This window comes from Sphaerodactylus townsendi, linkage group LG10 (genome assembly GCF_021028975.2).
Source record: "Sphaerodactylus townsendi isolate TG3544 linkage group LG10, MPM_Stown_v2.3, whole genome shotgun sequence".
Lineage (NCBI taxonomy): Eukaryota > Metazoa > Chordata > Lepidosauria > Squamata > Sphaerodactylidae > Sphaerodactylus > Sphaerodactylus townsendi.
In genome coordinates, this window is record NC_059434.1 from 49,539,076 (window position 1) to 49,557,629 (window position 18,554).

General features: G+C 43.7%; 1 protein-coding gene across 1 annotated transcript in view; it reads left to right on the forward strand.

Annotated features, from left to right (window-relative positions):
• The first annotated feature begins 391 nt into the window (after positions 1–391).
• The window catches only part of FREM3 (FRAS1 related extracellular matrix 3), a 102,210-nt gene continuing 84,047 nt past the window's right edge, over positions 392–18,554 (forward strand). The window contains exons 1-2 of the mRNA XM_048509018.1: positions 392–5,893; positions 7,644–7,733. Of these exons, the coding sequence (XP_048364975.1) occupies positions 442–5,893; positions 7,644–7,733 (5,542 nt within the window). The 5' untranslated portion in view covers positions 392–441. The remainder of the gene's footprint in view (positions 5,894–7,643; positions 7,734–18,554) is intronic.

Sequence of the window (18,554 nt, forward strand, 5' to 3'; positions counted from 1 at the left end):
AATCCAAATGCACCAAAACAGCTTAAAGCTGCTTGGTGTTCCTGAACCACATCTATCGGAAAGAGCCCTTCAAAAACCCTCTTCCATATTTTATCTCCGGGATCGACACAACAGCTCTGGGACGGAGCCAGCCTTTGTGTTTCACAGCCCGACATAACAAGACTCAGCTTCTGAGACGGAAAAGAGAAAAACTGTGCCGCAGGGCGAGCGATTCTGCCCGCGGAGTTCCAGGGCCGGCTCCTTCGATGGCTTCCAGTCCGCAGCAGCCGCGGCGAGGGCGCCGGGTGGTCAGAGAGGCTGGCGGCACTCCAGAGCCGGAGGAAGCGGGCAGCGGCGGCGGAGGAGGGTCCCTCTCCCTCCCTGGGGGCTGGGTTAGTTGGCGAGGGGAGTTTTGCTGGCTGCTTTCAGCGGCAGGGAAGGTCTTTGGTTCCTGGGTGGGCCATGCAAGGGGGCGAGGGAGTTCCTGGGCGGCGCGAGGAGCCACCAGCTCCCACCCCCTCGGCTCGCCTTTACTACCTGCAGCAGGCAGGGGCCGAGGCCAGAGTGGCCCGTTCCGGAGCAGTGCCGCCGCCAGGGTCGTGCACCTTGCCTCGGACAACGCAGGCAAGGCCTTCCCCCCGGGTCCCAAAGCCCGCCTATCCGAGCCCCGACGGAACTGCACGGCGCTGGGCAAGAGCGCGCGAAATGGCCGGTGCAACAAGGCAGCTCCGCCACTGCCTGGCGCTGCTCCGCGGGATGCTGCTGCTTCTGCTCCTCTGCAGCCCGCCGGCGGTGGCAGACCCTGTCCGGCAACTGAACTCAGCCGAGCCGTCGCTTCTCGTCTTGCCAGCCGAGTCCGGCTCCGGCGGCGCCCCGGGGATCCTGCTGGCTAACCGCGGGCTGCGCGTCCCCTTCGGCCGCTCCGTCTGGCTGGACCCGGCCCGGGACCTGGTGATCCGCGTGCAGCCGGGCGACCAGTGCGTGGTGACGGTGCTGGAGAGCGGCCCGCCGCCCGCGCCCCACCGCCCCGGCGCGCTCTCCCCGCAGCGCTTCCCTTGCGCCTTCGCGCCGGGCGAGGTGAGCTACACGCACTATGGCTCGCGCAGCCCCGGCCGCCACCGCCTGAGCCTCCAGCTGCGCTACGACTCGCCCAGCCGCACCCTGGTCGCGCCCTTCACCCTGCAGGCCGAGGTGCTCTCCACGCAGCTGCGCCTCCTCAGCCGCAACCTGCCGCTCGCCGTGGAGAAGCTGCGCGGCCTCAGTCCGCCCCTGGACGCCAAGGTGCTGGCCTTCGCCGAGGCGGGGGAGCCGAGCCGCTGCCGCCTGACCGCCCTGCCTCACCCCGCCGGCAGCGGCAGCCACCTGCCCGCCTACGGGCGCCTGGTGGACGCGGACGGGCGCCCCCTGTCGCCGGGCTACAGCCGGGAGTGCGGCCGCTTCCTGGCCGAGGGTATCCGCTATGAGCACACGGCCACCACCCCGTCTCCCAACCGCGACTACATCCCCATGCGGGTGGAAGTCTTGGAAGAAGGCGATGCCCACCAGGGCCCAGGCGAGCAGGAGTATTTCCAGGTGGTGGTGCGCATCCGGGAGGGCGCAGAGAATACGCCCCCCAAGCCCAGCTTTGTGGCCTTGCTCATGATGGAGGTGGACCAGTTTGTGCTCACCGCCATCACCCCTGACATGTTGGCTGCTGAGGACTTGGAGACCCCCTCTGACCTGCTGTTGTTCAATCTCACCTCACCCTGGCCCAGCACTGGGGGACAGGATGTTGTGACTGGGGATGACGCTCGGTTACGGGGCTATTTGATCAGCACAGATGACCCCAGTCGGCCACTCATGTCTTTCACCCAGCGAGAGGTGAGGGAGCTGAAGATTGCCTACCAACCCCCCACAGTGGATTCAGATCACGAGCGGCTTTTCCAGCTTGAGATGGAGGTGTTGGACCCTGAGGGGGCCTCATCGGAGCCCTTTGCCTTCATGGTGGTGGTAAAACCTATGAACACTTTGGCCCCAGTGGCTGTCTTTAACCGTATTGCTGGGCCCCAAATGATGCTTTTTGAAGGTCAGTCAAGGCCACTTTCTGGCAATCTTGAAATCAGTGATGAAGACAACTTGGATGATGTGAAAGTATGGGTTACAAGGGGATTAAAACATGGTGAACTCAGGATTTTGGGTGCCCCTCTTGGTCGCCAGTTTTTCACTGCATCAGAGTTAGAGGCTGGACTGGTGATTTACCAGCATGATGGCAGTGAACACAGCTACAGTGACAACATTATCTTCCGCATGGGGGATGGGCAGCATCAAGTGGAATTTCTTTATCCAATCACCATTGCCCCTGAGGATGACCAGGCACCCCTCCTCAATGCCAACACTGGTTTGGTGTTAAGTGAGCGTCATCTGGTCCAGATTTCTCCATTTGTCCTCAGTGCCACAGACATAGACTCTGATGACTCTACTATTCGCTTTGTACTGAAAGAGACTGCAGGATCTCCTGATGCATCCACTCCTCACCATCTTGGGGAGCTTCTGCTACGCCAGGCAGAGGTTCCACTGTCTTACGAAAAAGAGGAGTATGTGGAGGGAGAGCATGGTACTGTATCTACCTGGCACTTTGTAGAGAGTGAAGGTGTGTATGAGAAGGTGGTGACTGAGTGGCTGCAACAGGATATCCTGGATGGAAAACTGTTCTATAGGCATACAGGGCCCCATAGCACCACCCTAGTGATGGATCAGTTCGTATTCTATCTCCAGGATGATAATGACCCCCCAAATGAATCTGGAGAACAAGAGTTCATCATCAAGGTCCAGCCAGTAGACAACCTACCTCCAGAGTTGTACCCTGGTGCCACCTTGCAGATGACAGTCCTAGAATATCAGATGACCCACTTAAAAAAGCGTTACCTCCGCTACACTGATTTGGACACAGATGACAGGGAGCTGAAATATACTGTGCTCACACCACCAACTGACATTGATGAAAATCATCCTGTGTTGGCTGGGGAGATTGTATTGACTGACAGTCCTCTGATATCCATTACACAGTTTACTCAAGCACAAATTAATCATCACAAGGTGGCGTATAGGCCTCCCGACCAAGAGCTTGGAATTGTCCCCAGAGTAGTGCAGTTCACTTACAGCGTAGAAGACATTGCAGGTAATTCTGTGCCAGGCACCTTCACTTGTTTCCTGCAGCCAGTGGATAATCAGCCCCCCCAGATTACCAATACTGGCTTCAATGTGCCTGAGGGGGGCAGCTTCCTACTCACTAGTAGTCAACTAGATGTCACTGATAAGGATACAGACACTGACCGGATTGTCTTCACTTTAACTGAGACACCACAGCATGGCCACTTACGCTACCTCGAGGAGGGACAGATGGCACAGGGTGAATCTTTTCTGTCAGATGACGTTGCTAATGGTCGCATATCCTACCAACACAATGGTGATGAGTATACAAGTGATTTCTTCCAGCTGGAAGTGAGTGATGGAGTCCATCAAGTGCCAATCACTGTTAGGATTGTTGTTCAGCTAGTGGATGATGAGCGCCCCAGCATCACTCTCCCTGGCAGTAATGGACTTTTGGGGGCTTATATTGATGTTCTGGAAAATAGTGCCACTGAAATCACTACTTCTCTTATTCAGGGCACTGATGAGGATACTGATGAACTGGCATTAACTTTTATTGTGGAGGATCCTCCTAAACTGGGTGACATCTTAGTGGATGGGGTGCCCTCTGAGAGGTTCACCCAGCAGGACCTCATCAGTGGCACCGTAGTCTATGCTCACACTAGCGGAGAGATTGGATTGAAAAAGTTGTCTGATTCTTTCAATCTTACTATCTCTGACCTCTCTAGTGAGTGGGTGGTGGGAGGCAGTACTGTGGAAGGGGTGCGTGTAACTGTGACTATTTTACCAATGGACAACATCGCTCCGGAGGTTATGTTGGGAGAGGAATCGTTCACTGTTTATGAGGGTGGGAAAAATGTGCTGAGCTTGCAGCTGCTAGACGTGGAGGATGTGGATACTCCTAGAGATGACGTCCTTTGTACTATCCTCGCACAGCCCTCTTCTGGGTACCTGGAGAATATCTCTCCAGCTCCTGGATCTGAAAAATCAAGGGCTGGGACTGCTATCAGTGCTTTTTCCATTAAAGATGTTCGTCTTGGACATATCAATTATGTGCAGAGCATCCACAAGGGGGTAGAACCTTTGGAAGACCGATTCACTTTCCACTGCTCTGATGGTATCAACTTCTCCCCACGTCACTTCTTTCCTGTTATCATTGTCCCGACTAATGATGAAAAGCCAGAACTGTTTGTACGTGAGTTTGTGGTACTCGAGGGGATGAGCTTGGTGATTGACACTCCTATTCTTAATGCTGCTGATGCTGATATTCCCCCAGATGAGTTACGCTTCTTCATAACCATTCCTCCTAAACATGGGCAAATTGTTCACCAGCTGGCCACTGGCACTGTGTCCATCCACAATTTCACCCTGGACGAAATCCGGGAAGCATCCAACATTGTGTATGAGCACGATGATTCAGAGACTAAAGAAGATACTTTCAAAATCCAGTTGACCGATGGCTTGCACACGGTGGAACAAAAAGTGTTAATTATGGTAATTTTAGTAGATGATGAGACACCCAGGTTGTCTATCAATGATGGACTTGAAGTGGAGATTGGTGAATTCAAAGTTATTACTAATCGGGATCTCTGTGCCACTGATATAGATTCAGAGGACAAAACGCTCACCTATGTCATCCGTTTGTTACCCAGGCATGGTTTACTGCAGCATCTAAGCAAAGAAGGAGAGGTCTTAGGCAACATTACATTGGGCATGAATTTCACACAAGATGACATAGATCAGGGTTACATACGCTATATTCATACTGGCCAACAGGGGGTACGTGACTTGGTGAAGTTTGATGTCACTGATGGTATAAACCCTTTGATAGACAGATATTTCTACATTACCATCAGTGGCATTGATATGGTATTCCCTGAAGTGATCAATAAGGGAGTAACACTGAAAGAAGGTGGAAAAGTGACTCTCACTACTGATCTACTCAGCACTAGTGATATTAACAGCCCCGATGAGCATCTACGATTTAGTATTACTCGTGCCCCAATTAGAGGTCATTTGGAGAACACTGACAACCCTGGAGTTCCTGTTACTACCTTCACTCAGCTTCAGCTAGCAGGCAACAAGGTATATTACATCCACACCGCAGAGGATGAGGTGAAAATGGACAGCTTTGAGTTTGAAGTAACAGATGGTTATAACCCAGTTTTCCGCACTTTCAGAGTTTCCATTACTGATGTGGACAATAAAAAACCAGTTCTGACAATCCATGACCTGACCATTCAAGAAGGGGAAACCAAACTGATTACTCCTTTTGAACTGACTGTAGATGATCGAGATACTCCTGATCATCTACTCCGTTTCATAATTACTCAAGTCCCTGTTCATGGCCTGATCATTTTTAACAATAGCTATTCTGTGACCAGCTTCACTAAGCAAGATTTAAATGAGAACATGATCAGCTATAGACATGATGGTACAGAAAGTAGCCATGATAGTTTCTCTTTCACTGTTACCGATGGAACCCATTCAGATTTTTATGTTTTCCCTGGCACCACCCTTGAAACACGTCACCCTCAGATGATGAAAATCCAGATCATTTCCCTAGACAATGGTGTGCCACAGATAGTAGTGAATAAAGGTGCCTCAACCCTGAGAAATCTTCCAACTGGACATCTAGGATTCTTAATCACCAGCAAGTCTCTGAAAGCAGAAGACAGAGATAGCCCACACAAACTATTGAAGTACAAGATCACAGATGGACCAAAATATGGACTCCTAATTAATGCTGGCCTCGGAAATGGAAGTATTAAAGCCTTCACGCAAGGTGAGTACTTTTACCTTTATTTGTGTTTTGAGCTTTTATGGTCTAGCAGGAAAACGTAAAAGTTATGTTCAGTCTAGTGTAATATTTGAAGTCTGTAGTACTAATTTATATTGTTTGAAGATGCAGTATATCAGAAGATGCACTACAAAAGACATGTAGTAGCTTATTTGCTTTTTTGCCTTTTGAATCAGATCCGTCTAGCTGCACTAATTATAATGTTCAAGGGTGAGTCGCATGAGAAGCAAGGGTGAGTCGCATGAGAAGCAAGATTTTTTTTTTAAAAAAGAGTATTTCAAGTCTGTTGGTTATGCTTGATTCTTTACACATGCCTTCCTTGTTTACTCATAATCCAAAGCTTAGGCAGTCTGGAGCTGATTCGCCTGTATCACAAATATCTTCTTTACATGATGGGGGAAGAAAGGTGGGACAGCAGCTAAAAGCCTACTGTATGAAACGGGAAGCTCTTGGCTCAGTGATAACCAAAATTGCAGGCTAATGCTTTATTGGAGCCACAGTTCGCTGGAATGTGAAATTCATCCAACTCCTGGTTTCAAAGTCTGTGAATAGTGAACTCTGGTTAGCATTAACCATGATTCAGAGTGGTGCTGATGCAAGGCTTAACTATGGATGAAGATTAAGGTTGAGAGGGAACAGAGAATCCAGCAGGTCCAGTACCTTAATAACAGTTAACAGATCAGGAGAGTCCTGCTTATCTGATGTTAGGAGACACTGGATAAGCCCCTCTCACAGCCTCAGGAAGTAATAATATTTACAGGGCCTGCCTTGGGCTGATCTGCATAGGCCAAAAACAGCGGCATGAAAACAGTGCAAACCCTTTTACACCATTTTAATCCATTTTACACTGTTTTCACACCGCTGTTTTGGCCCATGTGCAATCCGCTTTAGAGGGGTATTGCGTGCTTTCTTTCCTCCCTTTACTGCTGGGATAGCAAAATTTTAACTATTTATCTAATTTTTATTCCTCTCCTTATCCAAACAGTTCAGAATGGCATATATGATTCTCCCTCCATTTTTATCCTGACAACAACTGAGTGATAGGTTAGTCTGAGAAAGAATGACCAACCCAGAGTCATCTAGTGAGCTTTATTTGAACCTGGGATTTGAACCTGGCTCCCTGTAGTCCTAGTCATGACATTTTGACCACAAGCATATCCTTTCTGCTTTAAAGGCCATATCCAAAGAACCATAACACTAGTTCTGTGGCTGGGAGTGTTATGTTTCTTGACTAGCAAGCTGCCTCTCTGCCCCATACTTTTGAAATAGAGGGGATCTTTCAGCTGTTGTTTCTAATATGGTATGGATATCTGGTGTTTCAAAGAGAAAAAAAACAGCCTAACTGGGCATGGCTAAAGTAGTTCTTTGGATTCTAGCCAGCATTTATTCTGATGTAGTTTAAGTGGATGTGGGCCACGTGTGTCAGTTATAGAGGGATTGTGAATGAAATCACACTTTGATTTTTAAAAAACACACAGAATGGCTCAAAATTATTCTTTACTTTAACCTGTGCAGCAAAAGTAGATTCTGATACATCATAGATTGTGTGAGACCTTGCTTCTGCTAAATTCAGTACAGCCAGGATTTCACCCATACAGAGTTAAAGGGCTATAGAAAAACATCTATAATTTGAGGGGATATTTTCAAAAATTGTTTTTCAAATATAAACAGTATACAGAAGGCTTTGGCATAGTGTTTCAGTTACAAATCACACTTTCCCCCCCTTCCCTGCTAGCTGACATTGATGACATGAAAATCTGCTATGTCTTGAAGGATGGTGAAAATGCTACTAGTGATATCTTCTATTTCTCAATTGAAGACAACGGTAAGAGAATACATTTAATGACTTGGAATACACCCTTAAAAGCAGCCTCAGAATATTGGAATTAAAGGATTTCTAATGTTATAATGTACAGTAGTTAGTGTAATGTGTAGCTTTGATAGAAGCATGTATTTTATGTATTATTACTGCCGAGTCCCATGTATATTTATTCTCAAATAAGTTCTTTACAGAATGGAGGGTTACTTTCAAGTGCGAAGGATTGCAGACTTAATAGGTTTTATTTCAGGGATGGAAGACTAATGAATCTTGGCCTGGTTGCTGAAATTCTATTCATAATTATTTATGCAGCGGGGTGTTCTCAAGTCTATTACAAGTCTATTACATCTGTGTGTTCTCAAGTCTACTACATGCATGAACCTTTACTCCACTCTTCTCTACTTTCATCTAGCATTACATTAACTGCTTTTTTGGTTACCAAAGTGAATTTAGACTCCTTTTAATTCCAATTGGTCACAGTTCAGTTGGGGTGGGATTGGAAGAGGGTCACACAATCCAGTAAGATACTTCAGGTCATTTAAGTTATGCTTTTTTGTACTGGGGTTTTGGTGTTTCTTGGACCTTTACATCTTTATTGATAAAAGTTTTATCTCATGAGTTTTGATCCTAAACACTATTGAAGCCAAAGAAAGGGAAAAAAGAAAAATCCAACCCCACCCTGAAAAATAAGCTAAGAACCCAAAAACTAGAGATGTTTAATAAATGTCTATTAAAATATATTAAATATACATGATATTGTATTTTGCTTAACTCTTATTAATAGAAAACTATACATATAATCTCAATAAAATATATACATCATTATCTAAACCCACATGTAAAATATCACAATATATATCACAAATAACCACAAAACCTGAACTGTTTGGCTCATGCACAAAATTTCCCAGAATCTACCCCCCAAAAACCTGATGCATTTCGACCCCACTGAATCTTCTTCAGAGGTCAGTAAATAATCCCCACACATCATAGGCATACTGGATTATACAATAATAGAACAAAGAAAGAGAATGCTATTTAAACTTATGATCAGAGCGGCCCATGCAGTAATAGCATTAGGGTGGAAGGACAAAAGAATCTGGACAATACAGAAATGGTTGGAATATATATGTGAATAAATACAATTAGAACTTTTTGACATAGTGTCAAAAAACCAAATATGGCAAGAAAAACAAAAAGATATGAAGTGGATCTGGACTGAATTCAAAGACTGGTTAAACGAAATTGGAATTACAAAAGAAAACTGGAAAAGAAGATTAGAAAGAATGGACCTGCTGCTGAACATTTGAAGAACCTCCAGTTTAGACTATTGTAATTCGCTCTACGCTGGCCTACCCTTGCGCCTGATCCGGAAGTTGAAGCTGGTCCAGCATGCAGCAGCACGCCTACTTACAGGAGGTGCCTACCGTGATCACATCCAGCCTGTATTGCGCCAGCTGCACTGGCTCCCAGTGGAGTTCCAAATCATCCACAAGGTATGGGTATTAACCTTTAAGGCTTTGCGCGGCCTGGGGCCCTCGTACCTTCGGGACCGCCTTACCCCATATGTCCCTACACGGCCTCTGCGCTCAGCAGAGGCTAATTTACTGGTGGCCCCCGGCCCCTCAATGATACGGCTGGCCTCCACCCGGGCCAGGACCTTTACGGCCCTGGCCCCAGCCTGGTGGAACACTCTCCCACCATCTGTCCGGGCCCTGCGGGATCTTGGAGAGTTCCGCAGGGCCTGTAAGACCGAATTGTTCCACCGGGCCTTTGGGGAGGCCGGCCGCTGATAGTGTGCGCCCCTCCTGCCCCTCCCTATTACCACTCTGGGAGCTACAACATCTATACCGCCCCTCTCTTCGGGAGGGGGTTCTTATTGTTAGTCTAATACTGGACGCCATATGGTTTATGGTTTATATGAAACGCTGTAATTTTATGTAATTTTATGTAATTTCTATATTTAATAATGCTATTGATTTTAAATGAGATTGTTATTGTCATATTGTTGATAATTCTTGTTGTTCACCGCCCAGAGCCCTTAGGGGATGGGGCGGTTTTATAAATATAATTATAAATAAATAAATAAATAAATAAATAAATAAATAAATAAATACATAAATAAATAAATAAATAAATAAATAAAGAAGAAAAGAAGAAGGGAGAGGGGGGAAAAGGGGGTAAAAGAATATGGAGGATGAAGCATAAAGATGTATAATATAAATCTGTAACAATCCAAAATATCAATTAAAAATTACAAAAAAATAATCCCCACACACATAGAACTAATATTCATACATAAAATCTTATTTATAGCCCAGTATACTTCATATAGGTCAGTAATTTCACGGTGTTCCAGTAAAAGTTTATATTGTGAATCATAGAAATAGAGTTGGAAGAGACCCCAAGGGCCATAAAGTCCAATCTTACAGAGTTCACATTCACCAAGTAACTTTTCCTAAAGGACACTGCCTTGCAGATCTGCCCTGGACTGAAATGTAACCAATTATATCTTTTCTCATCAAAAGATGCAAGCTTGATTGTGTATTAATCTGCTTCCGCTTCCTGAAACTTATTTGTTCCACTTGGGTCATAGTGCCTCCTTCAGCTCTCCCAGCAGCACTCGGAATGAGGGTTAATAGAGAGAAGAACTCTATCACTTGGGCCAAAGAACCAGATTTGGTAAAATTGCCTGGTTTGGGGACATGTCTTGAACACACGACATCTACGGGGGTGTGTGTGGGTGTGTGTGTGTGTGTGTGTGTGTCAAACATATATCAAAGAAGCATCATACTGCCTTTGGATGAGTAATGGCTTGAGGGGGAAATTGCCAAGTTTCTTGATGAGTAGATTTTTTTCCTGACTCACAGCACCACCTTATCTGTGTTGTGATGAGTATAAGGTTGAACTATTAGTGCAGTCCAGGTCCACTGAAACCAAGGGAGACCTGCAGGAAATGTGGAATTAAATACCTGAAAGGCATCTTGTGGAATTAAATACCTGAAAGATCTGAAAATGAAAGAAAGTTTTAAAAAGCCTGGCTCGGGCTTCATACAGGCAGCTTTGATTGAATTTTTTTTAAAATCCCTTGGCAGCTGGGAGCCAAAATGGTTGTCTGAAGTGAACAACCAGCTGCTAAAATGGCTTATAATGGCTGTCTGAAAGGGACCTTAAAGTTGTAAGCCAGTAAGTTTGCATCTGCTCTGTATTGGCATGAAAATGTAATAAGCATGTGTCCATTCACGCACATACAAATACACTCATACACACACACACATACACAAACAAGTTGCCAAATTATGAACTGAACTCTGTAGATGTCTCTCTATCAGTGATTAATGAATGGTGGTGTTTAGTTCCAGTGCACAAGAAGTTTCACCTGTGAATTCACCAGATGCATATCTGATCTTTGTCAAATGACATGAACAAGCAAATGTGTGGCACTTCAAGCCTGTCTGAAAATTATACACTCTGATGTAAACATTCCAGGCAGTGTGTTTGTGATTTAAAAGGTACTCTCTACTTGCTCATGGTACTTTTCATTAGTATTTCACAGAGCCTAGAGATCTGGGTTCTGACACTGAGAACAATTTACATCCTTTTTCATTACTTGCTATCCTTTTCCATCTTTTATTTTTGATTCTAATTGGAGAAAATTCATTTCAGTTATGGAATAGAATAATGGAAGCTGTTGACCTTTGCTTTGCGTTCATTTGTAATTAGAACTATAAACATTGTTTGTAATTAGAACTAGATGCTATGAGATTGATTGAAGTTATGTGTACTTAAGAGAGAGCTGCCTTGCCTAACTTTTTGAATTACGCTTATTCTACAAGTTTATGATCTTCTTTCAGAAACCAAAACCTTGATTCCTATATTTTAAGGTAATGCTTTTGATGTTTCTTGCCTTTTTTCAAAACCAGCCCTGCTTTTCTACCTTTTAACAGCAGTTTGACATGCAGACATTTAGCAGATGAGTCTTTTCTAGACTATGGTAAGTGACTGAAAAACTTAACAGGCTAAATTTCTAACTAGGAGGCAGCTCTTAAAGGCATAGAAACAGTCCTTGTAAAAAAAGCTCCAAGTACTGGATATATCTAGGGGGCACATATATGTTTATGTTTTCAGCATTTACCAGTTTGCTTTTGTATGCATATATTATATATGCTGTTTGGAATGTGAGAGAAGCAGATGGATAGGTGGGGAGGGGAAGGAGAAATCTTTACCACTACCTTTCCTGCCCTGGGGCATTTGCAACTTGCCCAGGCAAACTAGTAGGAAACGGCATTCTGATTTTATTTGCACGGCTTCATTTACAGCTGTGATGGTCTTCTGCATAAGTGGGATAGGTCAATTGCAATTTCCTTACTAAATAAAGCCCTTCTGAGGAGGTTTGATGGGTGTCATCCATTCTTCATTTATGAAGTGGAATGTATTCAGTCAGCATACATGATTCATCAAGTTGCACCATGTTCCTATTCATCTTGTGCAGGTCCTTGTGGTAACACAGCCAGCAGTGAATTACAGGATGAGCACAGGCTGAACAGATGTCTCAGGGAAAGAGATATCAGATGCAGCAAATTCTGTATTGCATTGTGTGTTCTGTTTTCAAAGGCATTTCATAAACTTGCAGATTAATGCTACAGTTCTATACCAGGAATGTGAGTTATTTTCACGCAGATAGTCAGCAGTTTATCTGCACAAGTTAAAAAAACCCCACAACAAGCCACAGTTATAGTGCCATGCTATGCAGAGTTATGCCTTCCTAAGTGCATTTACTGCAGTGGACTTAGAAGTGTGTATCCTTAGAATGACACTGTTAGCGTTCGTCATTTGATCAATTATGTATTGCAAACAAGTATTTCAACACCTCTGAATATTTTCAGATGTATTTAACTGCAGTGATGGCACAAGGATTGAAATATCAAGTCTTCTGCAGATGCTCTTGCACAACAATACCTCAGCCTAAGCATTTGTCAGCAAGTGTATCAGATTGTCAGTGCCATAAGCCTCCATGCAGTTCAAACTTGTGGGATTCTTCCCTGCAATTTTAGACTGCTTGGTTGTAACAACTGCTAGATCTCCAGTGCTCCCATGTATATGGTCTTTTGAAGAATAAGTGAACAAAGCCCTTCTAAATGCCTGCCTTCTAACGGTAGAAGAAAAATAAAAGGGAAGGGAGGGATCCAGAAATAATGGGAAAATATGAAACATGTTAGAACTTGCACTTCTGTAGTGACTAGCCCATTGATGGCACAGTGTTGGAGCATACAGCCAGTCTCTGGTGTTAGTCTGTCTTTTTCCCCACTCTCAGAATTACATAATTTTATAAAAAATGTCTTGTAGGCTGCAACCTGTAGTTCACCATTCTAAAAATTAAACAAACTTTTGATCCTTATTTTCAGAATTGCTGACCATTTTAATGTAATTTAGTAGAACAATAAAATATAGATCACCACAGTTACAAAGCAGACCCTTTCTTTCAGTAATTTAGATAAGGAATTTGTGGCAACTTTTTCTTTTGCACTAGCAGTAGTATTTATAGTAACGAGCCAGACAAGGCTTATACTTTGTAGTGGACTTTGGCAGAATGAACAGAAATTATTTATCACAGTACCTTTACTCTGGCTTGGTCTTTATACATCACAGGTAGAACTCTCCTGCCACTCTTCTTACTAGAGTTGTCTCTCCCCCACCATGCCCAACTAGATTGTATCTCCGTGGGTCAGTGGATCTGAACAACATTACGGAAGGTTGCAGTGAGAGAATCTGAAGAAATAGCTCTCCTCCCTTCCACAAGTGAAGGACAGTTTCTACCTTCTGCTAGTGAACTAGATCTAGTGCTCACTGGTTGCAGGTTACCAAGTACTTTGTCAAAAGTACAAGTACGAATGATCACAATTCCTGCTCAGTGACTTCAGCACTTGTGAACATAAGTGATGAGCTGGTACTGAAGCTGGCAGTAGGTAATAATCCATGTAATATTGCCTTAGAAGCTTGGTAAATGAGTGTGACATGAATGGGAATGCACTGATTCTATTATATTAAAATTATACCAATTGCTCGGTATTCTTTTAGTTTTCTGGCAGAGTTAAGAAAATTATTAAACAATATTAAACAAATTAATGGATGATAGTTATATTAATCTCTATTAGCCAAGACAATGGGGATTCCTTGGAGAGGCAGTATTTCTGTTGATGTCAGTTGCTGGGGGCATTAGTGGCTGGGAAGGGGAGCTTTGATCTCTGTGGCCCTGCTGTGGGCATACTGGAGTGTGTCTCATTAGCTTTCGTGGGGACATGTGCCAAGGGCTAGTTGGAATATTGAGAGAGTTTGTATTTATACATCACCTTTCTCTCCTGTAAGGAGACTCAAGATGGCTTAAAAACTCATTTCCATTCCTCTCCCCACAGCAGACACCTTGTGAGGTAGGTGGGGCTGAGAGAGTTCAGAAAGAATTGTGACTAGCCCAAGGTCACTCAGCAGGAATGTAGGAGTGTGGAAACACATCTGGTTCACCAGTTAAGCCTCTGCCACTCAGGTGGAGGAGTGGGGAATCAAACCCAGTTCTCCAGATTAGATTCCACCTGGTCTTAACCACTTTACCATGTTGGTTTGATCTAGGAGACTCTTCTTACATTCATATTTATTTTAGGCATTTGACTATCATTTCTCCAGAAAACAAATCTGTTAAAAACAATCTATAGACCATAGAAATAGAAAAATATAACAAACTGAAAAACAAGAACCATGTTGGTTTTGTAATAAATAAATAAATAAATAAATAAATAAATAAATAAATAAATAAATAAATAAATAATAAATTTTAAAAACTGATAGCGTGCCTACGACTCATTATCTGAAAGATCGTTTTAATGGAATCTTTGAAATCTGGATTCCCCCACCCCTATCCCATCTAATCTTGACTACAGCCATTTAGAAGTCTAACAGAAGCAGTAATGGAAAATGGAAAGCTGGGTTTCTTAGCCTTTTCCACTACTGGTGACCACTGGTTGCCTTCTATAGCAGCAGCACTTAAAGAAAATGGGAGGGGAGGATGACTTTCTTTTGAATTGTTGGAAGACGTCCTTATGCACATTCTTTTCTCACTTCAGAGGATGAAACACTGCATATTCCTACACTACAAATATGCATATTTATAATTTGTACTAATTACAAAATGGGATATGCTGGAGTTCCATCTTGCTGGAAACTGTGGCAGTATCCAGGATGATGCTACAGGAATCATAGAATCATAGAGTTGGAAGTTACCCCAAGGGCCATCAAGTCCAGCCCCCTGCAATGCAGGAACACACAACCAAAGCATTCCTGAAATATGGCGATCCAGCCTTTCTTTAAAAACTTCTAAAGAAGTTTTAGACAGCCCTTACTGTCAGGAAGTTTTTCCTGATGTTTAGGTGGAAACTCTTTTGCTTCACCTTGAACACATTACTCGTGATTCTAGTCTCTGGAGCAGCAGAAAACAATCTTGCTCCCTCACCAACGTGACATCCCTTCAAATATCTAAACACGGCTATCATGTCACCTCTTAACCTTCACCAAACTAAACATACCCAACTCCCTAAGTCTCTCCTTGTAGGGCAGGGATTCCAGACTTTTTACCATTTTGGTTGCCCTCCTCTGGACCCTTTCCAGCTTGAATTGCAGTGCCCAGAACTGTACACAACATTCCAGGTGAGGTCTAACCAATGCAGAATATAGAAATACAATTACATCCCTCGATCTAGACACTATACTCCTATTGATACAGCCCAGAATCACATTAGCTTTCTTGGCTAACTGCTGACTCATGTTCAGTTTGTGGTCTACTAAGACTGCCAGATCCCTTTCGTATGTAGTGTTGTCAAGCCAGGTGTCACCCATCCTTTATCTGTGCATTTCATTTTTTCTGCCTAAGTATAGTATTTTACATTTATCTCAGTTGAAATTCATTTTGTTTGTTTTGGCCCAGCTCTCTAATCTGTCCAGGTAATTTTGAATTCTGACTTGTTCCCTGGGGTATTAGCAAACTTTCCTATTTTGGTGTTATCTGCAAATTTGATTAGCATGCCCTCTATTCCATCATCCAAGTTGTTGATAAAAATATTGAATAGCACTGGGCCCAGGACAGAACCCTGTGGTGTCCCACTAGTCACTTCTCTCCAGGATGAAGATGAGCCATTGATGAGCACCCTTTGAGTTCGGTCAGTCAACCAATTACAAATCCATCTAATAGTAGCATTATCTAATCCACATTTCAGTAGCTTACTTGCAAGAATATTGTGTGGCACCTTGTCAAAAGCTTTACTAAAATCAAGGTATGCTACATCCACAGCATTCCCTTCATCTACCAAGCTTGTCACTCTATTAAAAAAAGAGATAAGATCAGTCTGGCATGACTTGTTTTTCAAGGAGGACTGCTGTATTCCCTGTGTTTCTTAGCAAACAGAGTATTAAACAAAATACTGTTGATGGATGTCAATGAGTGTGATACCCAGTGTCTCAGAACTGTTCTGGCTCAGAAGACAAGTACAACATCCTTGAACAGCCAGTAAGGCTCTCAGAAACCTTTCTATTTCAAATGAGTTTCAAGACTTTGGCTACTGATTGTTCAAAGCTATTGCAGTAGTCTCCACAGTGCAGTAGTCTGCACCAGTCTTTGCAGTTACCTTGTACTTCCACCTGATTTCCCTGGTTATGAGTTTGGAGTGAAAAGGAGAAATCTCTGAACCCTGAAAAATCTGTTGGTCGGTCTCTGATGAGAGGGCAACAAACTGATGTAGAATCAATTTCCATGATGCATGGGATACTGGGCAGTAATTGTCACTGTCAAGTTTGTCCAGCCTAGTAGAATATTGCACTTGTAACTAAATGTAGTTAGTGGTGACGAGGTAGGAATTGGTAAAACCTGCCCCCTTTACATAGATAGGAAATAATCAGCCGGATCCAACCCAATGTTGTGTAGTCTGCACTCAAATTTTCATTGTGTGGTCTGGATTCATTGTGAATCTAATTTCATCCGTTGCTATCTCTGAACTGACCCTGGCTTTCAGGATGGAAGGATGAAGTGGGAACTGTGTATGTTCCCAGGACAGCTTGAAGGAAGTATGGGATAAAAATACGAAAAAAGAGTTAAAAATATATGGGGGCAGGACAATATGATAAATGCACTACAGCTGACTGAGAAATCTGGTGTTCAGTGAGCCCAGTTGTCTTGTAAGAGCTACTTAAAATATTGCAATCTATATTTACAATCAGAGCAGCTGGCTATCAGGTTTTTGTGTGCTGACTTGTATTACTGTGCCTCCATTATAGGGACTTGTAGAAAGAGATAACAAGCAGGAAAACCAGTTTAAACATATTTTAAGGCAAGTTACTTGTGATGATATCCTTTTGTAATATATGTGGGTACTTAAAAAAGATTCTTTCCAGTTTAAAAGTTTTGATATATTGAGCTATTTTTGCTTATTTTAAAATATACTGTAAAGTGCCTTGTAGTGAGTGGTTTTAAACAATGGACATAGTTTCCCAATTTAGGATGAGATCATAGGACTTCTGCCTTATAAGGGAAGAAATCCTGAAGGATTGTACAATAGTGTTCTAAACAAAAATTTATTTTAATCCTGTTTCATAATATACTTTCAGTCATGTTTCAGAATTATCTAACAGGTTAGATTCATGGAATACTAGCCTTACACCCATTATTAAACAGTCTATACTTTTTATGGTTAAGGAGACTTTTTGCTTGTGTCATGTAGAAATCACTGTAGCCATTACTCAAGAGACTCGATTCTGTTCATTGTGAGCCATTCCAGAAAGGTAAGGATGGTATGGCCAGCCTAGAAACATTCTTGTTTGTGCCATTCTTTGACATGCCCATACCTTGGATGAGCACTGGTCTGTATTATCTGTGGAACAAGTCAGACACTTGGTGACTGCAGATTTGAATAGGAACTTTTACCATTCTAGTCTGTTTCCAAGAAATATGAGGGGCTAAAAGTCACACACACATAAATGGAATGGTTGCTTCCACCTGGCTCCATTACATTTCTCTAACTACGTTGCAAGTGGGCTGATCACCACCATCACTCTCTACTTTCTGATTGTCAAATTGTTTGGATTCTTGTTAAACAGGATTATCAATAGGCCTGCAGCAAATTTTTTAATAAAGGCTTATGGACCCATCCAAAGTGGGGGTGCTGAATCTGCCCCTAGGAGTGATGCATGGCTGCTCCAGCAAATTCCGCCCCCCCTCCCCCCCGGCACTTATCTCAGTGGAGGGACAAAACCGCTGGCATGTGGCTGCTGTCACCCTCACTGGAGGTGGGACATAAGGCTGGATGCTGTAGCAGCAGGGGTGGTCTGGGGGCATGGCTGGAGGAGGAGCTGATTTTAGTCGGCTCCCTCCTGGCCATTTGCCACCTTACGCTGGCAGCAGTTAATTTAGACTTCAGCCACCGATGTTGCCAGGAAGTTTCTTTGGGAATAGTGGGGCAGCTCAGCCGCGGCATTGCAGCTGGCCACCTAGCCACTTTGATGGGGCTGCCTGTGTGTAGAAATGTGTAGTTGAACTTTTTTTTCACCTGGTTAGTAACATCTTAGTAGAGTTGCCTGCTCTGGGTGGGGAAATACCTGGAGATTTTTAGGGTGGAGCCTGGGGATTGAGGGATTTAGGAATCAGAGGGATTTAGTAGTGCACAATTCCACTTTACAAATTTGCATTTTTCTCCAGGAAAACTGTTCTCTATCCCCTGAATATTAATTATAATATTGGGTGGATCTCCAGGCCTTACCTGGAGATTGGTACTTTTCATCTCAGTAAGCCTC